Source organism: Euleptes europaea, chromosome 1 (assembly GCF_029931775.1).
Source record: "Euleptes europaea isolate rEulEur1 chromosome 1, rEulEur1.hap1, whole genome shotgun sequence".
Lineage (NCBI taxonomy): Eukaryota > Metazoa > Chordata > Lepidosauria > Squamata > Sphaerodactylidae > Euleptes > Euleptes europaea.
In genome coordinates, this window is record NC_079312.1 from 145,577,697 (window position 1) to 145,603,404 (window position 25,708).

At 46.8% G+C, this 25,708-nt stretch overlaps 1 protein-coding gene across 4 annotated transcripts in view; it reads left to right on the forward strand.

The window, feature by feature from the left end:
- Window positions 1-412: 412 nt before the first annotated feature.
- The window catches only part of CACNB3 (calcium voltage-gated channel auxiliary subunit beta 3), a 38,013-nt gene continuing 12,717 nt past the window's right edge, over window positions 413-25,708 (forward strand). Inside the window, exons 1-9 of one of the 4 annotated variants that reach the window (XM_056857841.1) lie at window positions 413-473; window positions 13,839-13,961; window positions 16,433-16,555; window positions 18,641-18,756; window positions 19,807-19,862; window positions 21,623-21,642; window positions 22,080-22,160; window positions 22,259-22,317; window positions 22,398-22,507. In XM_056857841.1, the coding sequence (XP_056713819.1) occupies window positions 435-473; window positions 13,839-13,961; window positions 16,433-16,555; window positions 18,641-18,756; window positions 19,807-19,862; window positions 21,623-21,642; window positions 22,080-22,160; window positions 22,259-22,317; window positions 22,398-22,507 (727 nt within the window). In that variant the 5' untranslated portion in view covers window positions 413-434. Of the gene's footprint in view, window positions 474-1,687; window positions 1,805-3,372; window positions 3,418-13,838; window positions 13,962-16,432; window positions 16,556-18,640; window positions 18,757-19,806; window positions 19,863-21,622; window positions 21,643-22,079; window positions 22,161-22,258; window positions 22,318-22,397; window positions 22,508-25,708 lie in introns of those variants that run through there. The other 3 variants (XM_056857836.1, XM_056857823.1, XM_056857830.1) reach the window with 3 other exon arrangements.

The following is a 25,708-nucleotide window of genomic DNA, read 5'->3' on the forward strand; positions in this document are numbered from 1 at the left end:
AGATGGCCATCTAACCTCTTAATAACCTCCAGGGAAGGAGAGCTTACCACCTCCAGAGGAAGCCTGTTCCACTGAGGAACAGCTCTGTTAGAAAATTCCTCCTAATGTCTAGACGGAAACTCTTTTTGATTTAATGTCCTGGTGGCTCATAGCAAACCTTATGATACAGGCACACTGTCCCACCGGAGCCTGGGAGCCAATGCAGAGCTGGCGCAGAGTGCTACAAGACCACACTGTGGGGAGAACCTCTCGTGCTCCTGCACTGTTTCACAATTTGCTCGTGCCCCTGAGTCGGCAGGCTGCTCGCTCCCCATCCCATGAGAGTCCCTGTGGGCCGGGCTTCCCGTCTGCCCCGTGAGCTGAGCCAGGTTCACGAGGAAGGTAGGCAGCGAGCCAGTCAGTGCCACTCTCCTCCAGCAAAACAGACCCGCTGCATGTCTCTCTCCAACTCCAGTGTCTTCCTGCTCAATGAGGTAATGGGGCACCGTTAGTCTGCTTGGCTGCCTGGGTCTCTGGGGGGATGGGCTGGGAAAGAGCTGGAGAGCCTTGGGAGTAAGTTGGAAAGAGGACCCGGGTGACAGAGCAGAGAACTGGGGCGAGGAAAAGTTAGGGCAGCGGGCTGGGTCCGCAGGGGAGCCGCGCTGAGGAGGAGAGTTCAGTTTTCCATGCAGCTTTGAGGGCTCTGGCCACAGAGGCTCGCAGCAAGAGCAAAATCCCCAGCTGAGCTGAGAAGCAGAGGAGCATGTGTGCCCTGTTTTGCCATGCCCGCTGCTTGCCCCCTTCCACCCCCTGCTCCACAACCCTAAATGGTACCTTCTGGGTAAAATAAGGACTGTCGCACCCCACTGGTGGAAAGGCCCATGGGCTGAGTCCCTCTTCTTTCTCCATACTGGTTTGCACCCCAGCTCCGCTCTCTTCCCTGTCTGTCGAACCGAGCAAAGCCAGCTTTCCTCAAAGCTGGGGCTCCTGTTCCCCCCCACCCCCAACGAACCAGAGGCTCTTGGACAACCGGAGCTTTGGGCCTGGCTGCAAGGCAGTGCTGCCCCACATCCACAGGGTGGCAAACCCTTCGTGCCAACGAGGCTGCAACCCATCCTCCTGATCCGGCCGCCCTCGCCCTGTAAGCCTGCGAGCCCCTCTGCATCTGCTCTGGCCCCGGTGCGTCCAGCTTAGCTTGGCGCCCTGGCGCCGGCAACATCTGCGGGGGCTCAGCTCGAAGCGAGCCCCGGCGCAGAGGAAGCCTGGGCGAAGGGGGCGCGGCGAGCGGCTCCCATGGCCGCCTAGCCCCGTTTCCAGCAGCTGCCTCCCCCGCCCCCCCCCCTGCTGCTGCTGCTGCTGCTGCTGCTGGATGAGCCGCGGGGAGATTTCCACGGCGAGGGGCTGGCTCCTTCATCAGGCCTCGAGATCCCCGCTCGGGGGGGGGGGGCGGGGGGGGCGAGGCGGCCCGCCGCCGTAGGAGGCTCCCCCGCGGCTGGGACGGTCTCGCGCCCGGCACGTCCCCGAGTTCATTCTCCGGACGGCGCGTGGCGGGAGGCGGAGGACGCGCGGCGGCGGCGGCGGCGGCGCGCACAGCCATCGTCGGCAGGCGGAGGAAAAGCCGGAGCGAGGCAGGCGCTGGCCAGCGGCGCGGCAGGGCCCTCCCACCCCTCCACCCACCCCTCCACCCACCCCTCCACCCAGCCTTCCCTCCCACCCACCCACCCACCCAGCTGGCACCGCACCCTGGGCCCCGCCGGCCGGCCGGCTCCCTCCCCGCCCGTCTATGTCTTTTTCTGACTCCAGCGCAACCTTCCTGCTCAACGAGGTAACTTAACAGGCGAGCGCGCAGACGCCGCCGTCTCCCGCCACGCGATCGCGGCCCCCCTTCCCTTCCCTTCCCTTCCCTTCCCTTCCCTTCCCCGCCCCACTCCCCATAAGCACGAGGGCTCTTTCCAGCGTCTTCCCTGTTTTCCACCCACCCCCATGGCAACTCCTGGCAGATTTAGGGGCGGGAGAGGAGGAGCGGACTGCTGCGCATCCTTTCATCTTCTGCCTCCTCTCCGCCCTCCCTCCATTTGCTGGATGCTGGGCTGGGCTTGTATGCTTGCGAGGACGATGTAGATCCCTTTTGCAAAGTGTGGTGTGGGGGATATTTTATTATGTTTTGGGTAAAAAAAATGGGTGGAATTACTGGACAGCGCCCCAAGTTTCGGTGGGAAAGGGGGAGGGGTTTGCTAATGCCAGCTGCTCTGGTACTGAGCCAGGGCAGGCATATGGAGACGGGGGGGGGGGGAGAATCCCTATCCGGTTCTATTTCCTGCAGAGCCACTTCCCCTCCCTTCCCACTTCCCCCACGGCAACCTGGCTCATATTCAGGAGAGTAGCCTTAACCAGAAGGCAGCACCTGTCCCAGTGGAGGTAGGCCAGTGAAACTATCTTTTAGTTGAGCTTAGATGAGCAAAGAAAAGTATGGAGCTAGAGATATCAGAGAAGGTAGGTAGGGAACAGGTTCCACCCTGCAAATCCAGCTGATGATGGCTAGCAGCCTGGGAGGGTCTACACTGGTGTTGACATTGACTAGTTAAGTGATGTTTGGTCATTCAGGAAGTTTGGAGCTAGGATGGAAGCTGGTGGGAAGAGAACTGGGGAACAGAAGTGCCAGGGAAGGATCCAGCTGGCTTGGGCTTCTCTTCTTTGATTCACTTATCATACACATCCCCAATTCCTATTGGTACCCTGACCTTTGATTCTTTGATTCACTTATCATACACATCCCCAATTCCTATTGGTACCCTGACCTGTACTGGGCCAATAAACACAACGGATTTCCCCTCCTGCATCTTATGTTTAGGGTGTTTCTTAGGTATCTGCCTAACTAGATTTGTCTTGATGCTCTCCAGCCTGCTTGGAGTCAGAGTGAGTGACAAAGGTTAGGGGGTTCAGAGAATGCACTCAACGCCATCCTGCCAGGGATGGCCCTTCCAGACTTTTACTTCCCTTCTTTTGTTACCCTCCTGCTATCTATACCACGCCCCTTGGCCCTCTCCCACCCTGTCCCTTTTGTGTTGCCCCTAAAAGGTGCAGGCAGATCCAGACAGTCCAGTAGCAGTGCTTGGCTCCCTCCCCTACTTGCCCATCTCTGTGCCTGCCCCCAGGGGAGGGCTGGTGGGTGGGCACTATTGTTTTTACCGTCGCTGCTGAGCTAAGAGCTCGAGAGCATCCAGGGTGGGGATCCAGCACACAGCGGATTCAGCAAGCTTTGTGATTGTGTGCCATCTGCTGCCCCCAACCCAACTGGGGCAGGGGGCACAGCACAGGACACCCATCCCTTTGGAAGAGCTAACATTTTTCTCTGCTCTCACCTCCCCGGTTGCTGAACATCCCCCCCCCCCCATGTATGACGACTCCTATCTCCATGGATTCGAAGACTCCGAAGTGGTGAGTCGACATGCTGATAGAAGGGGTTATTTTAGGCATGGGAGCCACCCACCATAGAAGAACCTGGCATTACCTTTTTTCATCAAGGTGGTGAGCTTTGGGGCTATTGCAGTGATGTTAGAAGGTTGGGACAGTGAGTCCAGGAGGCTGCTGGAGGGCTTAAGGGGATGATGGAGTATGAATTTGTTTATGACACAATCATAGGTGTCTCCTTGTTGTATATTGTTCATCTTTGATAGAGAAGCAATAAGGTATGTTGAGTGGGGGACAAAAGTATGTTGAGTGGGGAGCAGTAGGGTATGTTGAGAGAATCCCTGAATTATGTGTGTTGATGGTAAAGGGGTTGTTTTCTGTGACTTCACTTTCGGTTGAGACTAATAGGAGCTTTACAAGGAGCTGAGGTATATTTTGGGGCAGATGGAAATGCACTAGTTATGGTTGGGTGGTGGGCTTCCCATGAGAGTAAACGTTCATTTAACAGCTCCCCCTGCTGGCTAGGGAGTCCAGTGCATGATATCCTTTGATATTTGTGGACCAATCCTGACGTCCTCCCACACAGTAGCTGTTTCTTGTCAAGCCTGGGCTTCGTGCTTTCTTGAGCCAAGAGCAGAGAGGACCGTGCAAGCTCAGTCCACATGTATGGCAGCTGAGCTAGCCCTTGTGCAACAGATTCCATCCTGACTGGAGCTCCTTCTACCCCTTTTGAGAATTGAGTGGGGAAAAGTGCAGATATTCCCCAAAATAATGCTATTCTGAAAGAAGAGGTAGTGTTCTGGCATGTTCCTTGTGGCTTTCATCCTGGTACTTGATCATCAGATTGTAGCGTAAACCCTGGGTGGAAAGTTTGCAGGGTGTTTAGTTGGATAGGAGTAAGAGAAGCATGGGTTAATCAGGGAGTAAATGGCTAGGGGAATCTCTTGTAAGCCAGGAGTCTGGAGTCTGAGCCATTTTGCTAATCTCTGTAGGGGTCCATTAATAATAAGACAGGTCTGCATGATGCCAGGACAGTTCTTATCATGCCCGGACCTGATACTTCCTGCCCACCTAGTTGGGGTCAGGCATTCACCACAGGCACAGCTGCTGTGCTTTGAAATGTGTGGGGTGGATGCCGGCAGGAGGAGGTAGATGATCAGATGACTTGGCGGAACTGGGACTGTGGGGAGCCTGGCATTTCTGAGCTGGGGGGGAGGTGCAGAGACAGCAACACACTGTGTGTGTCCACTGCTAGAAGTAGGAGTTATTCCATTCTCTCCCCTCCCATTTTAGCACCTCTCATCTCAGTCACAAACACTCTTAAAGACTGTTGCAATGCAACATATAGATTTTCAGTGGCTATGTATTATATGCTCAGCGTGAAGAGGGAGGGAAGAAGGATGCCAAATTGGGGTCGCTGATGCAGGGGCAGGAAGTAATTGAGGAATGTATTCCAGATCCCAAGTCCCTAGGGGCCAGCCAGGGATTCTTCCAAACTTTCTTTACCACTACCACCCCCCCTTCCAACTTTGTTTCCTGGCTTAGAGGAACTGGCTGTGCCACTTCTCAGGGACTTAATGGGGCAAAAAGCCAGCCAGTGTGCTGAAGGAGAAACAAGGCCTAATTCCAATCTTGATGTTTAGGTAACTTGTGCTTGGCTGTTGCAACAGTATCTGTGTCTGTTAAAGGAGGAAGGACCATCAGCATCTTATCTCTAGACTGAGAGCAGAAGTATATGTGACACTAGGAATCCATAATAAGATTTCCTGATGTGTGATTTATGTGCAAAAAGGAGCTACAGGGGGACTGGTACAGACTGAGGCTAGAGGACAGGAAGGTAATGCTTCATCCCCTGTGCTGGTTCCTGGATCAGAAATGTCTTCTTCAGGCTTCAGTAGGGAAAACAACAAGGACCTATAACATGCCGGTCTTTTTCCCATTGGGCTAAAAGGAGCTCATTGGGGGGCATTTGTGCTTGGGGAAGACATAGTGGGAGAAAAGCTACCTCCCTTTTACAGAGCTGTGGCCTTGATCTCTATCTTTCTTCCCTTCCCAAAGTGCTTTCTGCAGTAAAATGACATGTCTGGGGATCCGCTCAAGAATCTCCAGTGTTACAAGTAGTTTGGCCCTGAGATACTAGACTCTGGTGGGGATCTCCCTTCTTTCCTGCCCCCGGTGCTTGGCTCTGCAAATCAGACTAGATCAAACTGATACAAGCGAGAACTGCAATTCTGCCCATCTCCTCACGGCTCGCTGTAACCCACAACACCTTTTACCTGGGGTAGGCAGTTGATGGACAGTGCAAATCTCTTTCCATATGCACAGTTAAAAATAAAGTGTTTTCTTTGTTTGTCTTCCTTGTAAAAAAATATGAGGTAGGCCATGCTCAGGTTGGCTGGTGTGACTGGTGAGATGACCACAATGGGAAGGAAGCTTGGCAAAGTGGTGGAGCTAGAGGGCGGGGGGGATTTGCTGCTCACTGACAGCTTGCATCTTAAGCTCTGACTGAGATTCGTTTTCCTCTCAGCAGGACAGTAGTTGCAGCTGTGATCACACAGACTGGACCAGAAAGAGCCTGTGTGTTACACGGGTGGGGTGAGGGTGGGGGCTTTTAAGGATTTGCCATTTATGGCTCCAAGTCCAGTTTTGTTCAGGCCATCTAGGAGAAACCAGGTTGGTGCATACATGGTACCCATACATCAGGCATACATCCAGAGAGAAGGCCTCTCTAGGGCTTAATCTCAACAAGGCTGTAGCTCTGCTATCTGTAACAACATTGGCACATGTGAAGTGGTGGTAAAGGAGAGAGAGAGGTTGGCAATGTGCAGAGTCTTTCTCTCAACACTGAGTAACCACAGTTAGTCTCTGTGCACCTGATCTAGAGGTGTAAAATTTCCAGAAATTGTGAAGCCATGAGAAAAATTGTCTGTTTTAATAAAAATGGGAATTTGGGGGAAACTGAAATATATGCAATATTTTCTTATCAAACCTAAATTTACTTTGTAGCTTTAACAACGCACATGGCATAATTTATAACTTCATTAGTATTGAAAATTTGACATGTATATGGAATTTAGAAATAAAGTATATCGGCAATCCTAAATAGGTCTACTCAAAAGTAAGACCCATGTTATTCAGAAGAGCTTACTCCCAGAAAAGTCCCAGTACTTGAGAAAAAGCTACAAAATTCTGCACCCTCTGCCACCTTAGCCATGTATCTTAATTTTTGCCACCTGAGAGGTAGGAAAAAATAGAAGTTGGAAATAGACAAATTTTGTAGTAAACAAAAGAAAGCATATTATTGGGACAGAAATGGTTTTAAACCAGTCACAACAGGACTAGCATCATGTATTTTAATATCAAGTGATAACTTTGAAAATAATAAGGTATTAACGGTAAATTATAACGTATTGTTGCCAAAATTATTTACATTTAAACAAGAGATATATTATTGAAAATATGTTGTATATGTCTACAGTATACTTATAAAGTATTATGCATTGTAAATAGTCTTCATAAAATGTTCATGCTACTTATTTTGAATAAATGAAACATATTCAAAAACACTTCTCTCATTCCAAAAGAGAAAATATTTTGTCCAATTTTTTTAGTGTTTCCCCCACATTTCCCAGTTTTTTCACTGGAAAAAGGGAGGGAGGGAGTTCTTGGGGAAAAATTGTCCCTCCTCCCATTTTTTTCCTGAGCCTTCACAGTCTGACCTGACATTAGAGCAGTTGGCATGATTTTAAGATGGGCTTGGACTCTAATACTCAAGTTAGAAATGATCCAGTTATTTCCATGGTGTTATATTTCTCTCCCTCTCTGCTTCCATTATTTCAGGCCAAAGACCAGATTAAGGTATGAGAGGCAAGGAGACTTATTGTATGCATATTGTATTTTGCTTTATGTTCTCCAGTCCCTACACTTCCCAAACAATGGCAAGTCAAAAACTGCCTTTTTCTTTTAGAGGAAGAAAGCTCTAAAAAGACTTAAAGTGGGGCTTGTTCCTAAGAAAGTATGTGTAAGATTGAAGTCTTAACATCTTCCCCTCAGCCAATTCAACACCTGATTTGGTGCACTGAGTTCAGTGCAGCTTAATAAAGACACTTGGCATTGTGTCCTGATTCATAAACAAGTCTGGGAGGGGACCATAGTTCAGCAGCAGAGCATCTGCTTAGTATGCAGAAGGTCCCAGGTTGAATCCCTGGCATCTCCAGTTCAGGGAATCAGGTGATATGAAAGATCTGGACCTAAGACCCTGGAGAGCTGTTGCTAATCTGAGTAGACAATACCATAATGGACCAAATGTCTGATTCAGTGTAAGGCAGCTTCATGTGTTCATGTGAATTCTTCATAATAAATGCATGTACAGGTTGAGTAGACATTGTAGGGGTACAGAAGCAAGCATACAACAGACAGTGCTAAATTGCAAACATTGCAGCACCTTGGAATTAAATGCATATAAATTGTTGCCATCCAGCTGTTCTGGTACACCATGTTTACAATGAGGGGCAAACAATATGATATGCACGAACGTGGGTAATGAAACACTGACTTTAAAAGAAATGCTTTGAGAAACTGCACTTTAGAGCTGTAGAGCGGTGGTGGAAAGGAGCTGCTTAATCCTTTCCCCCCAAGCAATTTTGAGCAGCAAATCAGCAACCCCCGCATCTGCTGCTTCAAATCACAGCCTTCAACCTGCAGATCTGCATATCTGTAGCTAAACATAGTGTCTCTCTCAAGACAAAGCAAGTCTGAGCCCCCCCCCCCCTCCGCCACTGGCAAGCTGCACATTCTGGATGCCTGCAACTGTTGTTGCAGTGGCCATGAATTGGCCGCAGACTACATCGAGCCTAAAGCAAGGTTTCAAATAGGAGGACAGAAGAATATTAGCTTGCAGTTGGGATACTGGGAGAACCCCCCCCCCCCCAAAAAAAAACGTGATCTAAGTGTGCTGTGTCAGGGTAGCTATAATTTGAAAGGGAGTGGAAGGTAAGCAAGTAGTAATGATCTTTTTTCTTCCTGATCATTTTGGGCTTTCCCCTTTCTTTTGTTAAATGGGAAAGAGTGCATTTTTAGCATTTGTTTCAGCTGCTGCCATGGCCAACTTTTGTTATTCTAGATGAATGATGTATCCCTGGGCATTCTGTACCCACCTCCAGCACTAGATTCTTAAACTCCTGTGACTGTTGCATCTAACCTGTCTTCACGTCATATCAAACTCCAGTAAGGCTGCCTTCTGTTCCCACCTGTTGGCCTTTGTGAGAGTGCCCTATTCCCCTTTATGCCTCTCTTGCACTCAACTTTCCAGACATTGCAGCTGTTGGTGTTGCCTCTGCCTCACATCTGGCCCCTTCCAGTGTTGTGTGATCCTTCTTTTCACCTTCAGCTTCCCCCCCCACACACACACACACAGAAACATGGATGTCTGGGTACCACTAGGAAGGAAAAGGCCCTTCCATCTGCTGCTCTACAAGCCATGATGCTCTGTAGCTTCATTCCTTGCCATGCTTCCCTGGGGTTGCCTAGTGATAAAGCCAGCTCTGAAAATGCCCTGCTGATCCTCTAGATTTCATGGTTTGCAGATGGTGTGTGCCAAAGCTTCACTTCAGCCAGGCTTATCTCCTGAATTGTTTCAGAATACAAGGACTTGGTCATGGCATATATCATAACAAGGACAGGAGAGCCTAGTGAAAGTAAGAGAGGAGTGACAATGCATACCTCCCATAGATGGGATTAAAACCAAACAAAAACACAAAATTAAAACCCAAGCTAAAATACATGCAAAGACATAAAAACAACAATTACAGCATAAGGCTGGAAGGATCACCAAAGAGAAGCCAAACAGAACAAAACAAGTCTTCACCTACTGGTGGGAACTGACGAGTCTTACAAAATTATTAAATTAAAAACAATCTAATACTTGGGTGGAGAGCATTTAAACATATGCAAAGTGTCTTTTATTCACTACTGAGTAAAACTAGTCAAATCATATACTTTGGGGGTTAGAAGGGTTTCCAGGCAGACTTTGCACCTTCCTTTTTAAAAACTAAACCTGGCAAGAGAGAGCGAGAGCCCAAAGTTTATCTTCACCCTTAATAAGAAGACAGCCATTTCCTTCCTTTTGGCTTACATCCCTTCCCCAGTTTATCCATTTGTGTGGAGTAGGGCTGTCGATTCGGTTCATCCGAACAGAACAAACAGCTGAATTTCCCCTGATTCGGGGGTTTTCAGTTCGGATGGAACCGAACTCAAAAACGGCGGGAAAAGGACGTGCCGAATTTGGCGCATTCCGGCAATTGCCGGATAAATTCGGCAGGTTCGGCATTTGCTGAACCTGCCTTTTCCCGCCTTTAAAGAGCGCCCCGCCCGGTTTCCTGGGACTCCCAGGAAACCGGGCGGTGGGTCTTTAAAGTGCTCCGTGCTGCCTGGGCAGGCAGCGCGGAGCACTTTAACCCCCCCATCCGCTTTCCCTGGAGTCCCGGGAAGGGGGGCAGTGGGGTTTAAACTGCTCTGCTGCCTGGTCCTGACGCTCAGCTGTTGGGCAGGCCCCGCCCAACAGCTGAGCGTCGGGGAGCAGTTTAAAACCCCCCGCATCCCGGGAAACCGGGCAGGGGGGTTTAAAGTGCTCCGTGCTGCCTGGGCAGGCAGCGCGGAGCAGTTTAAAAACCCCCACCGCCCGGCTTCCTGGGACTCCCATTAAACTGCCGTCCCTGCGGTGCTCTGCTGGTCCCCCGCCCCAACAGCTGAGCGTCAGGACCGAGGCAGCAGAGCAGTTTAAACCCCCACACACACCGCCCTGCTTCCCAGGACTCCCGGGAAGCCGGGCTGTGTGTGTGGGGGTTAAACTGCTCTGTGCTGCCTGCCCAGGCAGCGCGGAGCAGTTTAAAGACCCCTCCAGTTTCCCGGGACTCCTGGAAACCGGGCAGGGGGGGTCTTTAAACCGAATTTGTTCAGGAATGCCGAATTTCCCGCCGAATTCGGCATTCCCGAACAGGGGGGGTTCGGAATTCAGCTGAACCGGACTTAAGTCGGGCCGGGTTCGGCCGAATCCGAACCGGACCGATTTTGTTTTCTCCAACAGCCCTAGTGTGGAGTGCAAAGGAGGGAACTGGATCTTCCCCTGCTGACTTTAGTAGACACCTTCTTGTACTGCAGTGACTCTTCCAAAGCAGAGAGAAGTTTCTTCAGACTTCCATCTTGTGGAATGTGTGTGGTGTGCACAGCCTCAGAGAACAGTAGGTAGAAAGAAAAGATTTTCTGGACTCCTGGCAGATGGGTAGCAGCAAATTCTCCAAGAGGCAAAGAACTGTATGCCATTTTGCACCCCTCTGTTCCACACTTGATTTCCAACTTAGCACAGGCCTCATTTCATGTGTGGCTTATGCATGGTCTGTTTCATCACAAGTACATGCAGCAGAGAGCCATTTGGTGGCATCTTCCTGCTGGATGGACACAAACTGTATATGTAGTCATTGCTGGTGAGAATTCATGCTGTTTCACAGAAAGGATTTACGTGCAGCAGTGCTGAGCTGTCCAGCATCTCTCCTTTCTCACAACTTTTCGGAGTGTCAAACCCTCCCGGTGGCTTAGCTGCTTTTGTGCCAAAGAGTGGGTATGTTTACCCTCCCTGTAGTTTGTGTTGCTGTGGTGCTACCTCCCACTTCCCACCCTCCCCGGAGAACGACACCATCCTCACAGCTGGGGGGAGGGGATGTCAAGGCTGGTGTTGAGCCCCTGCACTGGTTCAGCATCACATTTTGGTGCCAAGCTGTTGGGTGCAGGAAGGAGGGATCAGAGAAGGCTTCATGGGAGGAGACTTTTAAAAAACCATCCTCTCACTGACCCTGAATCTGCTTTAGCAAAGTCTTAGAATCTTGAGGTGGATGAATTTTGCATTGTCCAAGCGAACACTTCTGTTTCCAAGAGGAGACAAATATCTAAGGTGGCCTTCTGGAAGCTGGAGTCAGCGCCAAAAGGAGGTGGATGCATTATCCTTCAGCTGTAACATTTCTGAGGCTGAGCATCTTAATGCATGAAATCAGAAAAAGCAGAAGGATAATATGGGTATGTCTTCTGCTTCCAACAACCCTCTAGCGTGTTTCTTTTAAAAGGGCGATGGGAACCTGACAAGGGTTGTCAGGTTCCAAGTGTGGCAGGGGCTCCCTGTGCTTTTCAGTTGATTTTCAGAAGGCGGAGTTTGGGCAGACGCATTTTGCCCTTCACAGAAGAGAGAGAGGCTGTTCCTGCAATTAGCACAACTCTCCCTTCTGTGCAATTATTAGAAAGCACAGGAATTTGCCTTGTATAATATAGCAGCAGCAGTGATTCACAAGTGGTTTGGCTTGGCCTTCCTGAGTGGCACCTTCCCAGAATCCTCAACTCCCGTTGAGAGTTGCCAAAAAGAGTCTTCTTGTTAGTAGAACATCCTTTAGGACACAGTATCTTTCCAGAAGAGACAGTCCACTTACATTACACCTTACCATATTGTTGTAAGGATTGTGGAGATAATGTAGATGAAGCACTTTGAACCCTTGTCATATGCTGCATCAAAAGTATTGTTATTCCTGCTGCATCCAGACAGGGTCAATCTCGGCAATATCCTTTAAAGAAACATTAGGCTCAGGTTTCAAGACTAGCAATCTGATTGTCAGCAGCTTTGATTGGGTAGGCAGGATGCTGCTGCTTATCCATTAACTGTTCCCTTTCTGGATCACATCTCTGCCACTTCTTTAATTAAATCCCCTCATCTTTCTCTGCTTTCCTGCCTTGCTTCAATAGCAGACTCTGGTCAGGAGAACTCAACATCTTTGTCATTTACTTGTTTATAGCAGGATTGCCAACAGTCTTGGAGAAAACTGGCCTGTCCCTTTACTAGAGACTTGATGGGATGTTGTTTATCAGGTGATGTTATTTACCTCCCTGCCATGAAAAGCTTCAGCTCCCCATTTTCACACATTAAGCCTCTATTAAAGGGAATAGACATTTTCGACCAGGCCTGCAGGCAACAGTTGTTCAGTCTTTCCTGTAGTCCTGTAGTCTTTCAAAAATCAGTTTAGGCAGCTGCGTCTTTCTGCCAGAGAATTTACAAACTAAATGGACAAAGAAGAAGACAGCACAAGAAGAGGTTAGGGCTGAATGTGAGCAAATGTACATGTGTGTACTGAACTTTCATTGACAATAGGGAGTGAGGGCTAAAGTGTTCCTGTGGAGGCTTGCTGAAAGGTGAGGTTAGGAGAAAGAGGAGATGATTCTACAAGCCTATTGATGGAATATCAAATATATCGTATAATGGACAGTGGCAGGGTAGAGGTGGGGTGGTGGCAGAGGGTTTAGCTGCTGAGCCCCAGGAATATGATTGTGGGCAAGTAAGACTTAGCATTTCTATGGTACTGTTCTAGTATTCAATGTGCTTCACGCATATGTTGTCACAGTAATCCTTGCAATAGTCCGGTAGGGTGAGTTTTTATCTCCATATTGTAGACTGGGGTGTGTGTGCTTGTGAGTTCATGGCTGAAGTGAGATTTGAACCAGGGAACTTTGTAGTTTTCTGGGGTTTATCTTGGTCCTGGCTGCTGCTGTACCTTTAAGAGCCGCCTGACACCCAGAAATGTCACCATGGAAGCTTTTCTTGTCCTAGAGGTATGTGCGGACGAAAGATTCGTTGGCTCCGTTTCTGGGTGCCCAGTTGCTGTTAAATACAATAGGAGCAGGGTCCAGGTTGGGGGGTGTATTCTTGGCCACTAGGCTATATTATGCAGCATGAGCATTCTAATTTCATATGGACCAGCTTTCTCGGGGCAAAAACGCATGGTCACTTTATCCTCCTTTAATCCCTGTTTCAGCCAAGATTCAGCCAGGATCTAACGCATGCGTTTTGCCTAATGTGCGTTCGATCGTGGCTAAAACAGGGATTAAAGGAGGATAAAGCGACCATGCATTTTCGCCCTCAGTTGACCTATCCCTGGTGTATTCCTGTTTCTATTTGGTTCCTGTTTTGCTTTTGGGGAGGAGGGGGAGGATTTTGGGGGGCCTTTTTTCAGTATCAAGGTGGACATGTGGTGCACTAGCTTTGATTTCAAGCTGCCTTCTGAGGTTCAGATTGAAGCTCAGATTTCATATCCTCACAGCTGGCTTTCCAGAGCTGCTTTAAGCAAGGAGTAAATAGTACAGTTTGGCGCTACAGGTGCTGGCCTGTCTGGGCCTCCAGACAGATCCTGCTGGTTTGTGTTGTGGCTTCGTATAGGAAATGCTAGAAGTCCAAATGTACAAGGTTTAATTTTTTGGTGGAAACTGCCTTTGTAGCGGTGAATCCTTTCCTTTCTTTTTTTATCAGCTGGAGAGAAAAGCCAACTGAATCTCCAAATGCTTGGAGAGACGTTTCTGATCCTCCCACTACCTATAATCAGGAGTCTGTTACTTGACTGAAATTTTCATCATCTCCTCAGGGCTCAGCTGATTCCTATACCAGCCGCCCATCATTGGACTCTGACGTGTCGTTGGAGGAGGAACGTGAGGGCGTGAAGCGTGAGGTGGAGAGCCAAGCTCAGCAGCAACTTGAGAAAGCCAAGGTATGGATGAGAAGGACGCTATCTTGGTGTTGGCTGGGCAGATAGAGGGCTCTACTGTGTGAGGCGGAGTTGGGCTTATGAAAGAGCAATAACTTTTCCTGAGTAACACTGATGATTTTTAATCAAGGTGAGGTGTTTTTTTTTTAATTGTGTGGAGAAGCAGAGAATATTCATTTAGGTGGCACATAAATTGATTTTCCTGACCCGGGTGACCTAAGCTAGCCCAGTCTCATCAGATCATGAAAGCTAAGCAGGGTTGGCCCTGGTTAGCGCTTGGGTGGGAGACCACCAAGGAAGTCCAGTGTTGCTATGCAGAGGCAGACAATGGCAAAACGACTCTGTTCATAGGGTTGCCGACCTCCAGGTGGAGCCTGGAGATCTCCCGGAATTGCAACTGATATCCAGACTACAGAGATCAGTTCCCCTGGATAAATTACTGCTTTGGATGGTGGACTCCATGGCATTATACCATGCCCTTCTCAGGCTCCACCCCCCCCCCCAAATCTCCAGGTATTTCACAACCCAGAGCTGGCAACTCTATGGCCATTTTTGCATGGTCAGTTTTGATGCTCACTCAAAGCTCTTTTTTAAAATGTGACTTTAAAAATGCCTATGCACTGTCCCGGCGCAAAAGGAGAAATTCCACCCCCCCACTTGCCTGCTCCTTCGTTCCTGTTTGCATAGCCATTAGCATGTGCATAGCTAACGTGCCGCTACTGTTTTGCATGGTTCCTTGAGGGGGATTCTTCGGGGCAAACACCAAAGGTCGCGTTAAATGGGCTCTTTAGTAATGCGAAGCAGGTATGCGCCGGCTTCACAGTCACTTCTAAAATGACTGTTCAGCTTGAAAAATTCAAAAAAATATGTGGGGCAATTCAGCCTGGAATGCGCTGCTAATTACCATGCAAAAGTGGCCTATCTGTCCCTTGCCTTGAAAACTCTACGGGGTCACCATAAGTTGGCTGCGACTTGATGGCATTTTCAACCACCATAAATTGATCATCCTGCATTCCAAAAAGCAAAAAGATTGTAGATTATCTTTCAGAATGTACCTTTGTACTACAGCTCCCACCTCCATGAATGATAATGTGCTTTTACTACCAGGAGGGGATAACAGCTTCCCTTGTTTCAATTGGTTGTTTGTGGAAGGGTCTGTTTGCTTTTCAGCATTTTTTGAATGGTACCACATTGGTCTCCCATTCATGAAACCATAGGAACTGGGGGTGGGGGCAGTTTTATCCCATCACTGATTGGCTCCTTTTCTCTATATAAGTCACTGGAATGGTATTCATCAGTGGAGGAAGAGAGAGAGACTATCATTGGGAGAACCACTGATACAGAAGAGGGTCCTCAGCAACTGCTGTGCATGCTTTAAAGCCACAGAAAAAAGATCACTGCTCTTTCTATGAACCCAGGAACCAGTTACATTTCTTGTAACAACATCTGCTTGTTGTCACGTTCCACTGAATACAGGTAGAAGAGTCTCAGCCCATTCTTTTCAGCAGAAGTCCCAACTTTGTTGGGTGGTCTCCAGTTGGACATAAGGCACCTATCTGCCTTGCCAGCTTCCAGGAGGGCATGTAAGGTCGGAATATGTAAGAGGGCGTTGATGAACAGATGGGCATATATGATAGATGGTTCTTCATTTTTGTATTTATTTTGATATTTATACTCTCCTTTTCGCTAATGGGGACCCAGAGTGACTTACCACACAATTCTGCTCTCCTCCATGTTATCTTTACAACAACAGCCCTATGATGTAGGTTGAGAATGATTTGAACCTGGGTGTCCTAGGTCCTAATCTGACATTCTAAAGACCACACCATGCCAAATCTCTCTTTGTAAGATAATGATGTCTACTTCGTATGGTTTTAATTGCTTACTGTAAAATTGCTTATTATAAAATTTATTATCTCTGTTTTTGCCACATTGTATGAGCTGTGTCGCCCTCTTTTTTGGGAGGTGGGGAAAGGCAGGATATAGAACTTTTAATAAATAAAAAAACAGAATGAGGGCTGATATTGTCATGGCCAGCATCAGGATTTTGCAGACCCCAGAATAAGAAATCATCAGTAGTTCCCTTTAACTAGTGAGGGGCAGACAGGATGTGCAAACTGAGGGAGCATCTCAGAATCCATTGCTCAAATGACTCATTCAAGCAAGCTATGCCTCATTGCTAAATGACACATTAACCCAGTGGTTAATATACAAAATTGGCATCTCTTTCATTCAGCTGAGTGCAATAGCAGGCCTAGTTCAGTCTAAGGGGACAGCAAAGGCTGTGTTGTGCCTTTCTTCAAAAGTTGTGGGGGGCCTATGCTGTGCCCTGGCCACCAGCAACTGGCCCATCATTCTACTCTTTGGAGCCACCCATGGTGTTGTTGATTGAGCCTTGTCATTTGTGCAAAAGCCAATAGCTTACCTGGCACTGACACCCATCTCTGTTTTCTCTCCCTCCACCCCATCCAAAGCACAAGCCAGTCGCATTTGCTGTTCGTACCAATGTCAGCTACTGTGGTGCCCTGGATGAGGAGTGTCCCATGCAGGGATTTGCCATCAACTTTGAAGCCAAAGATTTCTTGCACATCAAAGAGGTGGGACATGGATGAACCTGGGGACTGGGGGGAAATTATGGGAAGACAACTAAGTTTCAAGCAGCAACATGCATGTCTGGCACTACTATTTCCAGGATAGAATATCACTGATGGGGTGTGTGTCTATGTTTCTCCACTGCAATGGGGCAAAATAATAAGGCATATTTGGTTTGGAATTCATCTCCCGCAGATCTTTGACAAAGCCCAAGGCTAGGTGTCTTCCAAAAGTGCTGTCAGATTCTTATATTCAGTTTGAGTTTTGAGGCCTCAGTGCACAGCTAAGGTGAAATGGGCTGGCAATTGATCTTTAGTCTCACAGGTGCTTGAACAGTATTTTCTTATGCTTAGGATTTAACTGTGTAATGCTACAAGCTTAAGAAGGAATAAACAAAAACAAATGAACCCAACCCACAGTTAGATAGGCAGCAAAACTTATCAGTCTCTTTTTGAGTAGAGGTCAGCCAAAGTTCCTTTCAAGACATCAGATCTTTTGATCTCTATCCAGATGCTGAGGGCTGTGGCTCAGAGACAGAGCATCTGCTTCGTATGCAGAAGGTTCCAGGTTCAGTCCCCGGCATCTCCAGTTAAAACAGTTGAGTAGTAGGATATATTAAAGCAGGGCGAATTGAACTGGAAGGACAAAAAGACCCCGCCCCCTCTCTCTTTATGCCCCCCAATGGAAGACTTACTTGGCCAGGTAGTGACAACAGCATAACTTGCCTGGTGGCAGCCACCCCACAACTTACCCAGGCTGGGCCCAGCAGCCGCCACCGTGCAAGTTGTGTGGCCGGTCGTGGCCACCGCATGGCTTGCCCTTTCTGGAATTTCCCCCTCTTTGGCCTTGATCCTGTGCGTGATTATACAGAATTAAGATCCAGTTAGTGCAATGTAGTAACAAAAGCACTTTCATTTTAACTGAATCTCAGCACGCACCCTTCTCTTCAGCCTGTTGTATAGGGTTGCCAACCTCCAGGTGGAGCCTGGAGATCTCCCAGAATTACAGCTGATCTCCAGATAACAGAGATTGGTTCATCTGGAGAAAACGGCTGCTTTGGAAGGTGGAGTCTATGGCATTATACTCCTCTAAGGTCACTCCCTCCCCAAATTCTGCCCTCTCCAGGCTCCAACCCCTAAATCTCCAGGAATTTCCCAACCCAGAATTGGCAACCCTACTGCTGTAATCAGGTGGGGGTGTCTTGTTGTGCCCCCCTAATTTACTCTAGAAACATTTGGCTACTGTGGAGAGAAGGATGAAGGTTTTTGTTTCTAGGAAGCCTTTGCCTAGGCTTCTAGCCTGCTCAGTGACATTCTGAACCAAGGGGGTGGGGGAGACCTCCTGTCTCTGGGCACTCTTCTCAAGGAGTCCCATTCAAGGAAGGGGTCGAGCCGCCTTTCCACTCCTGGAAAAGAGGATGATGGAGCAAGAAGGTGTAATGTTTTACAGTGCACATATATGGTACCGACCATGAATGTTTGGGACAAAGCAGGCGCTACATCCATCAGAGGAAATAAAATGTCAATCCCAATCTATGTTGCTAGGCAGAAAGAAAGGTCCTTTTGTTTTTTGTTTTTGTTTTTTATTATTAATTTTTATAATACAAAACCAAACAAACATATACAGTAAAAATAATATTTAAAAAATTACAAAAAGAAAATACAAAAGTATCTTTATATACTAATTGTTACATTCGTGGTTACAAAATTATAAGATTCAAAAAGATACCTCTTCACCCTCCACCCACCTTAAAAAAGTGACCCATCACCCGACTTCCGAAGAAGTGTCTAAACAGTTTTTTTTAAATAAAATATAAGAATATTAAAACTAATTTCTATAACTCACTAATTAAAGTAGTAAAATCCATTTTTGCCAGTTTATCCCAATATTTGGCGGCCTTTGCCCATGTTTTTTTAAATTGTTCCATATCCTTTCCATGTAGGAATTCCATTAGTTTGGCCATCTAGAAAGGTCATTTTGCAAGTGTGGGGTAGAAAAGAGAATTCTTTACTTGTTCTGCCCCACAGTTATGTATGTAAAGGCTAGTGGGGGGTCCAGTCTGTTGACCCTCTCCTGTTTTGTCTCTTCAGAAATACAACAATGAATGGTGGATCGGGCGGCTAGTAAAGGAGGGGGGAGACATCGCCTTCATCCCCAGCCCCCAGCGGCTGGAGGCTATACGGTTGAAGCAGGAACAGAAAGCCAGGTGAGAGAGGACAGTGGTAGGAAGAAGTATCACTTTGGGGACGGGGGGGGGGGGGGCGGGCTGGTTGTAAAATGTGGGATGAAACTGGGTCCCCACCCCGTCTTCTAAAAAGTTGTCTGTCCAGCTCAATCCCCTGTAGAAAAATGTGCATATGTTTAATTTGCATGTTCCGATGGTGTTGATACTAATTTTAAGGTTGGCATCTACAAAAATAAATGGTGAAAAGGCACCATTTGTCTTGGGCGACACCTACACAACCAAGCACATGGGCCAGAGCCACATGTGCCACTCACAGCTCTTTCAAGCCCTTCTTCTTCTGCTGTTACAGTAAGAGGCTTGCTGGATCGAAACACAAGTCCATCTAGTCCAGCATCCTGTTTCCCACAATGATCACCCAGTTGGCCTCAAAAGTACAGAAGCCAAAGCCACCCCCCTGCTGTTGGGTCTCAGCAACTGGTATGCAGAGGTTGTTAGCCTCTGAATAGGGAGGCTCCATTTTAGCAATCATGGCTAACAGCTGTTTATGGACCTTTCCTACATGAATCTGCCTGTTCCCTTTTGAAGCCATCTAAGTGAGTGGCCACAGTCGCATGGCTGAGCCAGTTCCAACAATGGCATTGCACATGTGAAAAAAAGAGAAATAAGTTTCTAAGGGTACTTCACCAGGCTTCTGATGTGTGGAAGATAGAAAAGCAGTTTTGGAAGTGTTTGCACTGGGTGTCTGCCTTGGCTGATGGGCTTCGTTACATACACATTTATGTGCTTTACAATGCATGTGTGATTTTGATGATGTTCTTTAACAAGGCTGAAGTCAATTCCCAGTTCCTTATTCAAAAAGCCTTGATAAGGAACTGATTTTACACACCTGTATGTTCTGAATTATCTTGGTTTTGTAACCTCACTGGAAGCTGAGAGAGGAGGCTTTTTGCAGATTGCTGCCTAGCTTTCCAAGCTTTGCTTTTCCACCAGGAACACACATCCAAGCTCTGAGTACATTTATATCCCCACCCCGCCCTGACATCATTCTAAATTTCTCTCTTCTGCCCTATCTAGGCAATCTGGCAATCCTGCGATCAGCAATCGGCGATCACCTCCCCCATCTCTAGGTAAAGGCATAAACAGGATTCTGTGCATGTTGCAATTCCTTAGGAGTAAGAATGTGTGTGTGTGTTAAGTGCCGTCAAGTCGCTTCCGACTCATGGCGACCCTATGAATGAAAGTCCTCCAAAATGTCCTATCTTTGACAGCCTTGCTCAGATCTTGCAAATTGAAGGCTGTGGCTTCCTTTATTGAGTCAATCCATCTCTTGTTGGGTCTTCCTCTTTTCCTGCTGCCCTCAACTTTTCCTAGCATGACGGTCTTTTCCAGTGACTCTTGTCGTCTCATGACGTGACCAAAATACGACAGCCTCAGTTTAGTCATTTTAGCTTCTAGGGTCAGTTCAGGCTTGATTTGATCTATAACACACTGATTTGTTTTTTTGGCAGTCCACGGAATCCGTAACACTCTCCTCCAACACCACATTTCAAAGGAATCTATTTTCTTCCTATCAGCTTTCTTCACTGTCCAGCTTTCACACCCATACATAGTAATAGGGAATATGATGGCATGAATTAATCTAGTCTTGGTGGCCAGAGTCACATCCTTACACTTCAAAATCTTTTCTAGCTCCTTCATGGCTGCCCTTCCCAGTCTCAATCTCCTTCTAATTTCTTCGCTGCAGTCTCCCTTTTGGTTGATGGTGGAGCCAAGGAATAGAAAGTCTTGAACAATTTCAATTTCCTCATTGTCAACCTTAAAGTTGTGTAATTCTCCTGTAGTCATTACTTTTGTTTTTACTTTTGTTTTCTTGATGTTAGGAGTAAGAATATGGGTGCAGAATTCAGTTTCTAGAGAATCCAAGCTTTTATTATTTGGGGTGTTTTTTTTAAACAGCAAGTATCTAGTCCTTAAGATAAACATGATGTGCCTTAAAGTGCCTGATGGAATCTTAGGGTGCTTCCAGGTGAAAGGGAAAAATTAATTTTGTAATTGTGAATGCTAATCTTTAGGACTGAATGAGTAACTTCCTACTCACCTAGCCAAGCCTGAACTGGAAAAATCTAATGCTGTAATGTAATTGCCCCTCTAGCACTGATGGTTGGCAAGGAAGCTGGTTAACTAGCCCCAATGGAGAAAACATAAGAAGAGCCCTGCTGGATCAGACCAGTGATCCATCTAGCCCAACATCCCGTCTCACCCAGTGGCCAACCAGTTCCTCTGGCAGTCCAATAAAGGCCATGGAAGATGAGGACTTCCCCAATGCTGCCTACTGGCTCTGGTATTCAGAGGTTCCCTTCCTCTGAGTGGGAGCTTCCCTTCGGTTACCATGGCCACTGACTGAGCTTCCATGAATCTAATCCTCTTTTAAAGCTGTATATGCCTGTGGCAATCACTTTATCCTCTAGCAGCAAATTCCACATTTTAATCACTTGTTGTGTAAAGAAATGTTTCCTTTTGTCCATCCTGAATCTACTGCCCATCAACTTCTTTGGATACCCTGAAGTTCTAGTGTTTCAGGAGAGGGAGAAAAATTTCTCTTTGTCAACTCTCTCCACCCCATATATAGCCTCTTACAGAGAGGTAAGGGGCTATTTGCTATATGCATTCTAGTAGATGGCAGATTATGCAAAATACCCACGATAGGTGTTAGGTGATGCTGGATACACACTTGGTGAATGAGGTTAGAGAAGAGGCTGAAATAAGAATCCAGTCCACTGCAGTTCTGAGGGAACAAAGAATTTTATATTGCAGGGCCTTACTCTTTCCTGCTGCTTGTTGATTCTTTACTGTTGACAACTCCATGTTTTCTTTCTCTTGCCAAAAGCCAAACAGAAGCAAAAACAGGTAAGGATTTCCTGTTGGGTGCTGCCTTGTTTTAGCCTATTTCCCAAAGGAAAAAAGCAGGGTGTCCAATGCAGTCAAACAAAATTTTAACTAAGCTTCGGATGCTAGACTCTCAGCTAAGAGGCAGCTGCCTTGGGTGGGAACAGCTGATCAGCGGGACATAACGTTTGGGGGCCACAGAAACATGCAGTGTGAATGGGGTGATCCTTTGCTTTGTAAGGAGTTGCATCCTGCTGTCATGGTGTGTGATTGTGGCAAAAACAATCAATGAAAGGGGTACTGAGAGATTGAGGGGTATGTTTATTGGGTTTGAGTTATGTGCATTTGTGGTGGTGGCAGAGAATTAGTGTAGACCTTGTGTCTGCCAGATCCTTTTCTTCTACTGTCTGGGCTACAAAGTGAGGGAGCAGCCATTTTTGACACCTTCCCTTTTCTAGGCAGAGCACATTCCCCCCTATGATGTCGTGCCCTCCATGAGACCAGTGGTGCTGGTGGGACCCTCGTTGAAAGGATATGAGGTATGGGAAGAAAATGAAGCTGCTGCTGTCCCCAGCTAAATTTGTGTCAACAGCTGCTCTGACCACCCTCCCCCATTCTTTTGGGTTTTTTTTCCCAGGTGACCGATATGATGCAGAAGGCTCTCTTTGATTTCCTGAAGCACAGATTTGATGGGAGGTAAGGCCCTCTACCTCTGAAGAATGCCCCCCACCTGTTCCCACATTCTGACTTGCTTACTGCCCGTCGTCCTCTTTCAGGATCTCAATCACACGTGTCACAGCTGATCTCTCCCTGGCCAAGCGCTCCGTGCTCAACAACCCAGGCAAGCGTGCCATCATAGAGCGCTCCACCACTCGCTCCACCATTGGTGAGTCCCAACAGGTCTTGAATTGGTGACTGGAACTGGCAGGCAAGCAGGGTGACCATGGCAGTCATGGCATTTCTCCCCCCCCCCAACAGGTTGTGTGAATTGAGCAGCTGTTGCTGAATTCCTGAAGAAGAGTGTCTTGGACTTTAGGTTGCCACCTTTTAGCCTGGCAAGTTATTGACAAGCCAGGATATTGGTGGGTAAACTGATCAAATGTCCTAGAACTTACCACAATCACCCCTGGGGATTGTGTTTTCTGTGTCTGAACTTGATGCACCTTGATGTATCTGACAGCAGGACAGTGAAATGAGGTCACCCACAGAGAAGGGAGGGGTTTCTGCATACTCGGGATGTGAGGGCAAATCCATAGGTTTGTGAAAAATGTTACTTCGTACATTTAAAAAGAGCACTCCCTTCCCCGGCTCAAAAAAAAATACTGAGCATACTCATTAGCCTCTAGAAGACACAAAATATTGAGAGCAGTTGAGGAGTGAAAGAAAGAAAAAGATGGGAATGGAAAGCAGAAGGGGGAAGGCAAATTTTCCTGTTGAGCTGCTAATAGTATCTTGGACAGAAAGATCCCAATCCCCCACACACACACATTTCTGGATGTTAGGTTTTTAAGATCTATGGCCACTTTGAAGCAAAAAGAGTCCTGATGGAGGGATAAGTTACAGTTGAAGGACAAATGCCTCCTCAAATCTTAATTGATTATGCCCTCCAAGGATTCCTTAATGTATGAAGGGGGTAGAGTCTCTAACAGCCTCATGATGGCATGGATCCAACCATCATCCAAAGAGCTTTCCACTAGCTTAAGGAGCCTTCCTCCAATGTAAGTGGCTGTTCTTCCAACGGAAGAACCACTTAAGCTGAAGGAAGGCTTCAAACTTTACTCAATAGGATAGGGGTAGGATCCACCCCAGTATCCTGGAATAGGAAGTAAAGTTAGGGTCTGGGATGCATGTGTGTATATGTAAAGTGCCATCAAGCCACAGCTGACTTATGGCAACCCCTTGGGGTTTTAAAAGCAAGAGACTAACAGAGGTGGTTTGCCATTGCCTTCTTCTGCCCAGTGACCCTGGTATTCCTTAGTGGTCTCCCATCCAAATACTAACCAGGGCTGACCCATTTTAGCTTCTGAGATCTGACAAGATGAAGCTAGCCTGGGCCATTCAGGTCAGGGCTCTGGAATGCATGACCAACCCCAATTCCTACCCAGAATGATTTGATACAGTATGGGAAGGGAGAGGTAAAAATACCCCCTAACCTCATCTGCTATTCTGCTCAGGTTAGGGGCTAATTGATCAGCTTCCTTCCCAGCCATCAGCACTGTAGGGCAAACGTGTTATATTGGTAGACTTCTACAGTTCAGGGCTAGCCAGGTGATCAAGAAGCTATTTGTTTACTCTCAAAGTTTAGCACTAATTGCACCATTGTACTAAAGGGAATAGGGGAAATTTCCAATTATTTATGGGGCACTCACACCACAGGTTCTTGCAGGCCCCAGTTTATTTAACCCAGTAACATTTTATTTCTCTTGTTAAATACAGACTTGAAAATCTGATCACTAATACTTAATAGTAATTCTAGCTCCCTATTAACTGACCTAGCAATGTTACTTTTTAGAATGGTTATGACATACACAATAATGCTGCTAGGCATGATATTTTTACAAATCACTTTACCCCTACTAGAATTTTGAACACAATATTTGCTATTGGATTTTCCTTCCTACTTAGACTCTCTTTTTAACTCAACAAACATTTTTGTAACTGGAGGTAGCTCTGGAAATTGTTCAGACTCACAATTCTACCTCCCCAGAAAATATGGATAAACATAATTTTGCTTATTGTAAACTACCAAACTACACCATCAGTGAACTCGCAAGGCCTGGCTCTTGTTGGGCTCTTGTTGTGACAATTGCAACATAGAACTGGTAACAAATAAACATTCAATCAAACCAGAAGAAAAGGGTGTTACAAGAACTGTACAAGTCAATCAAGTCATGCTATGTGGTGCCCTCATAAGGGTAAATCAAAGGCAATGGGAGTCTTGGAAAACTGTTATGTTTCCTTGAGTAAATTACTGTGCATTTGCCCCCAGTCTGTTGACTTGTCTACTGTCGACTGGCTACCAAGTTCTCAAGCTTTCAAGAGAGTGTTATCGACATTTTAAGCATACTACAATTCTAGCTATGCTGTTTAAAATGAAACATTTCCCCTCTACTTACCAAATGTTACCTATAAGATTTTTCAGAGATTCAGCTGCCTGACCTTTGATTCAAGTCAGTACATTAGCTACCAAGAGGATGTCTCAGCCAAGGGCTCCTACTAAAACATCTTCTGCCAAATATTAATATACATCTGGTCAAATGATGGATATATTAGATATAACTATCCCCTCTGCGGACAAGATTCTGAATGGACAACCATCTTTGAGCAGTTGTAGGAAACCCTTGCAGGTTACAACAGATGGCCAACTGGATTATTGTTCCTGTCCACTCTTCTATAAAAATTGTGAGAGTATTACCCAAAGGCTGACTGACCATAAGAAATCTCTAAACACCACTTTTATTTCAATGGAACCATTGGTTGATCTGTCTTCTCTAGGGTTGTGCAAAAAGAATTTTTTTTGGTAAATTTCGGGTTTGGGTTTATTGGGCTCGATTTTTTCTCGGTAAACCTGGAATAAGCCAAATACCCATACCGGTAAATTTGTATTTCAGGTTTATTTCTGGGTTTACTGAAAAAATTGGGTCCATTATAGTCTATGGGGATTTTTTCAAAGCTCCTGTGGGGCATTTTTGGAGGTACAGTTCCCAAATTTTCAAGGTAGCTTCAAGGGACTCTCCTTGCACGAACCCCAAAGTTTGGCAAAGACTGGGTCAGGGGGTCTGATTTTATGGGGCCTGGAAGGGGTTACCCCCCCTCCATGCATGGTAAAGTTTAGAATGTTTTCCTATGGGGAATGGGGTCTACCCCTTCTGGACCCCATAAAATTTGACCCCCATCCCAAACTTTACCAAACTTTGGAGTTCATGCAAGGAGAGTCCCTTGCAGCTTTGCTGCGAATTTCGTGACTCTACCTTGAAATATGCCCCCCAGGAGAATTTTAAAACGACTTACCTTTTCACAGTCAGTAATGGCCGCCTGCTTGAAAACTCAATCTTCCATGAATCATTGCAATGGGCTTGGAGGAGGG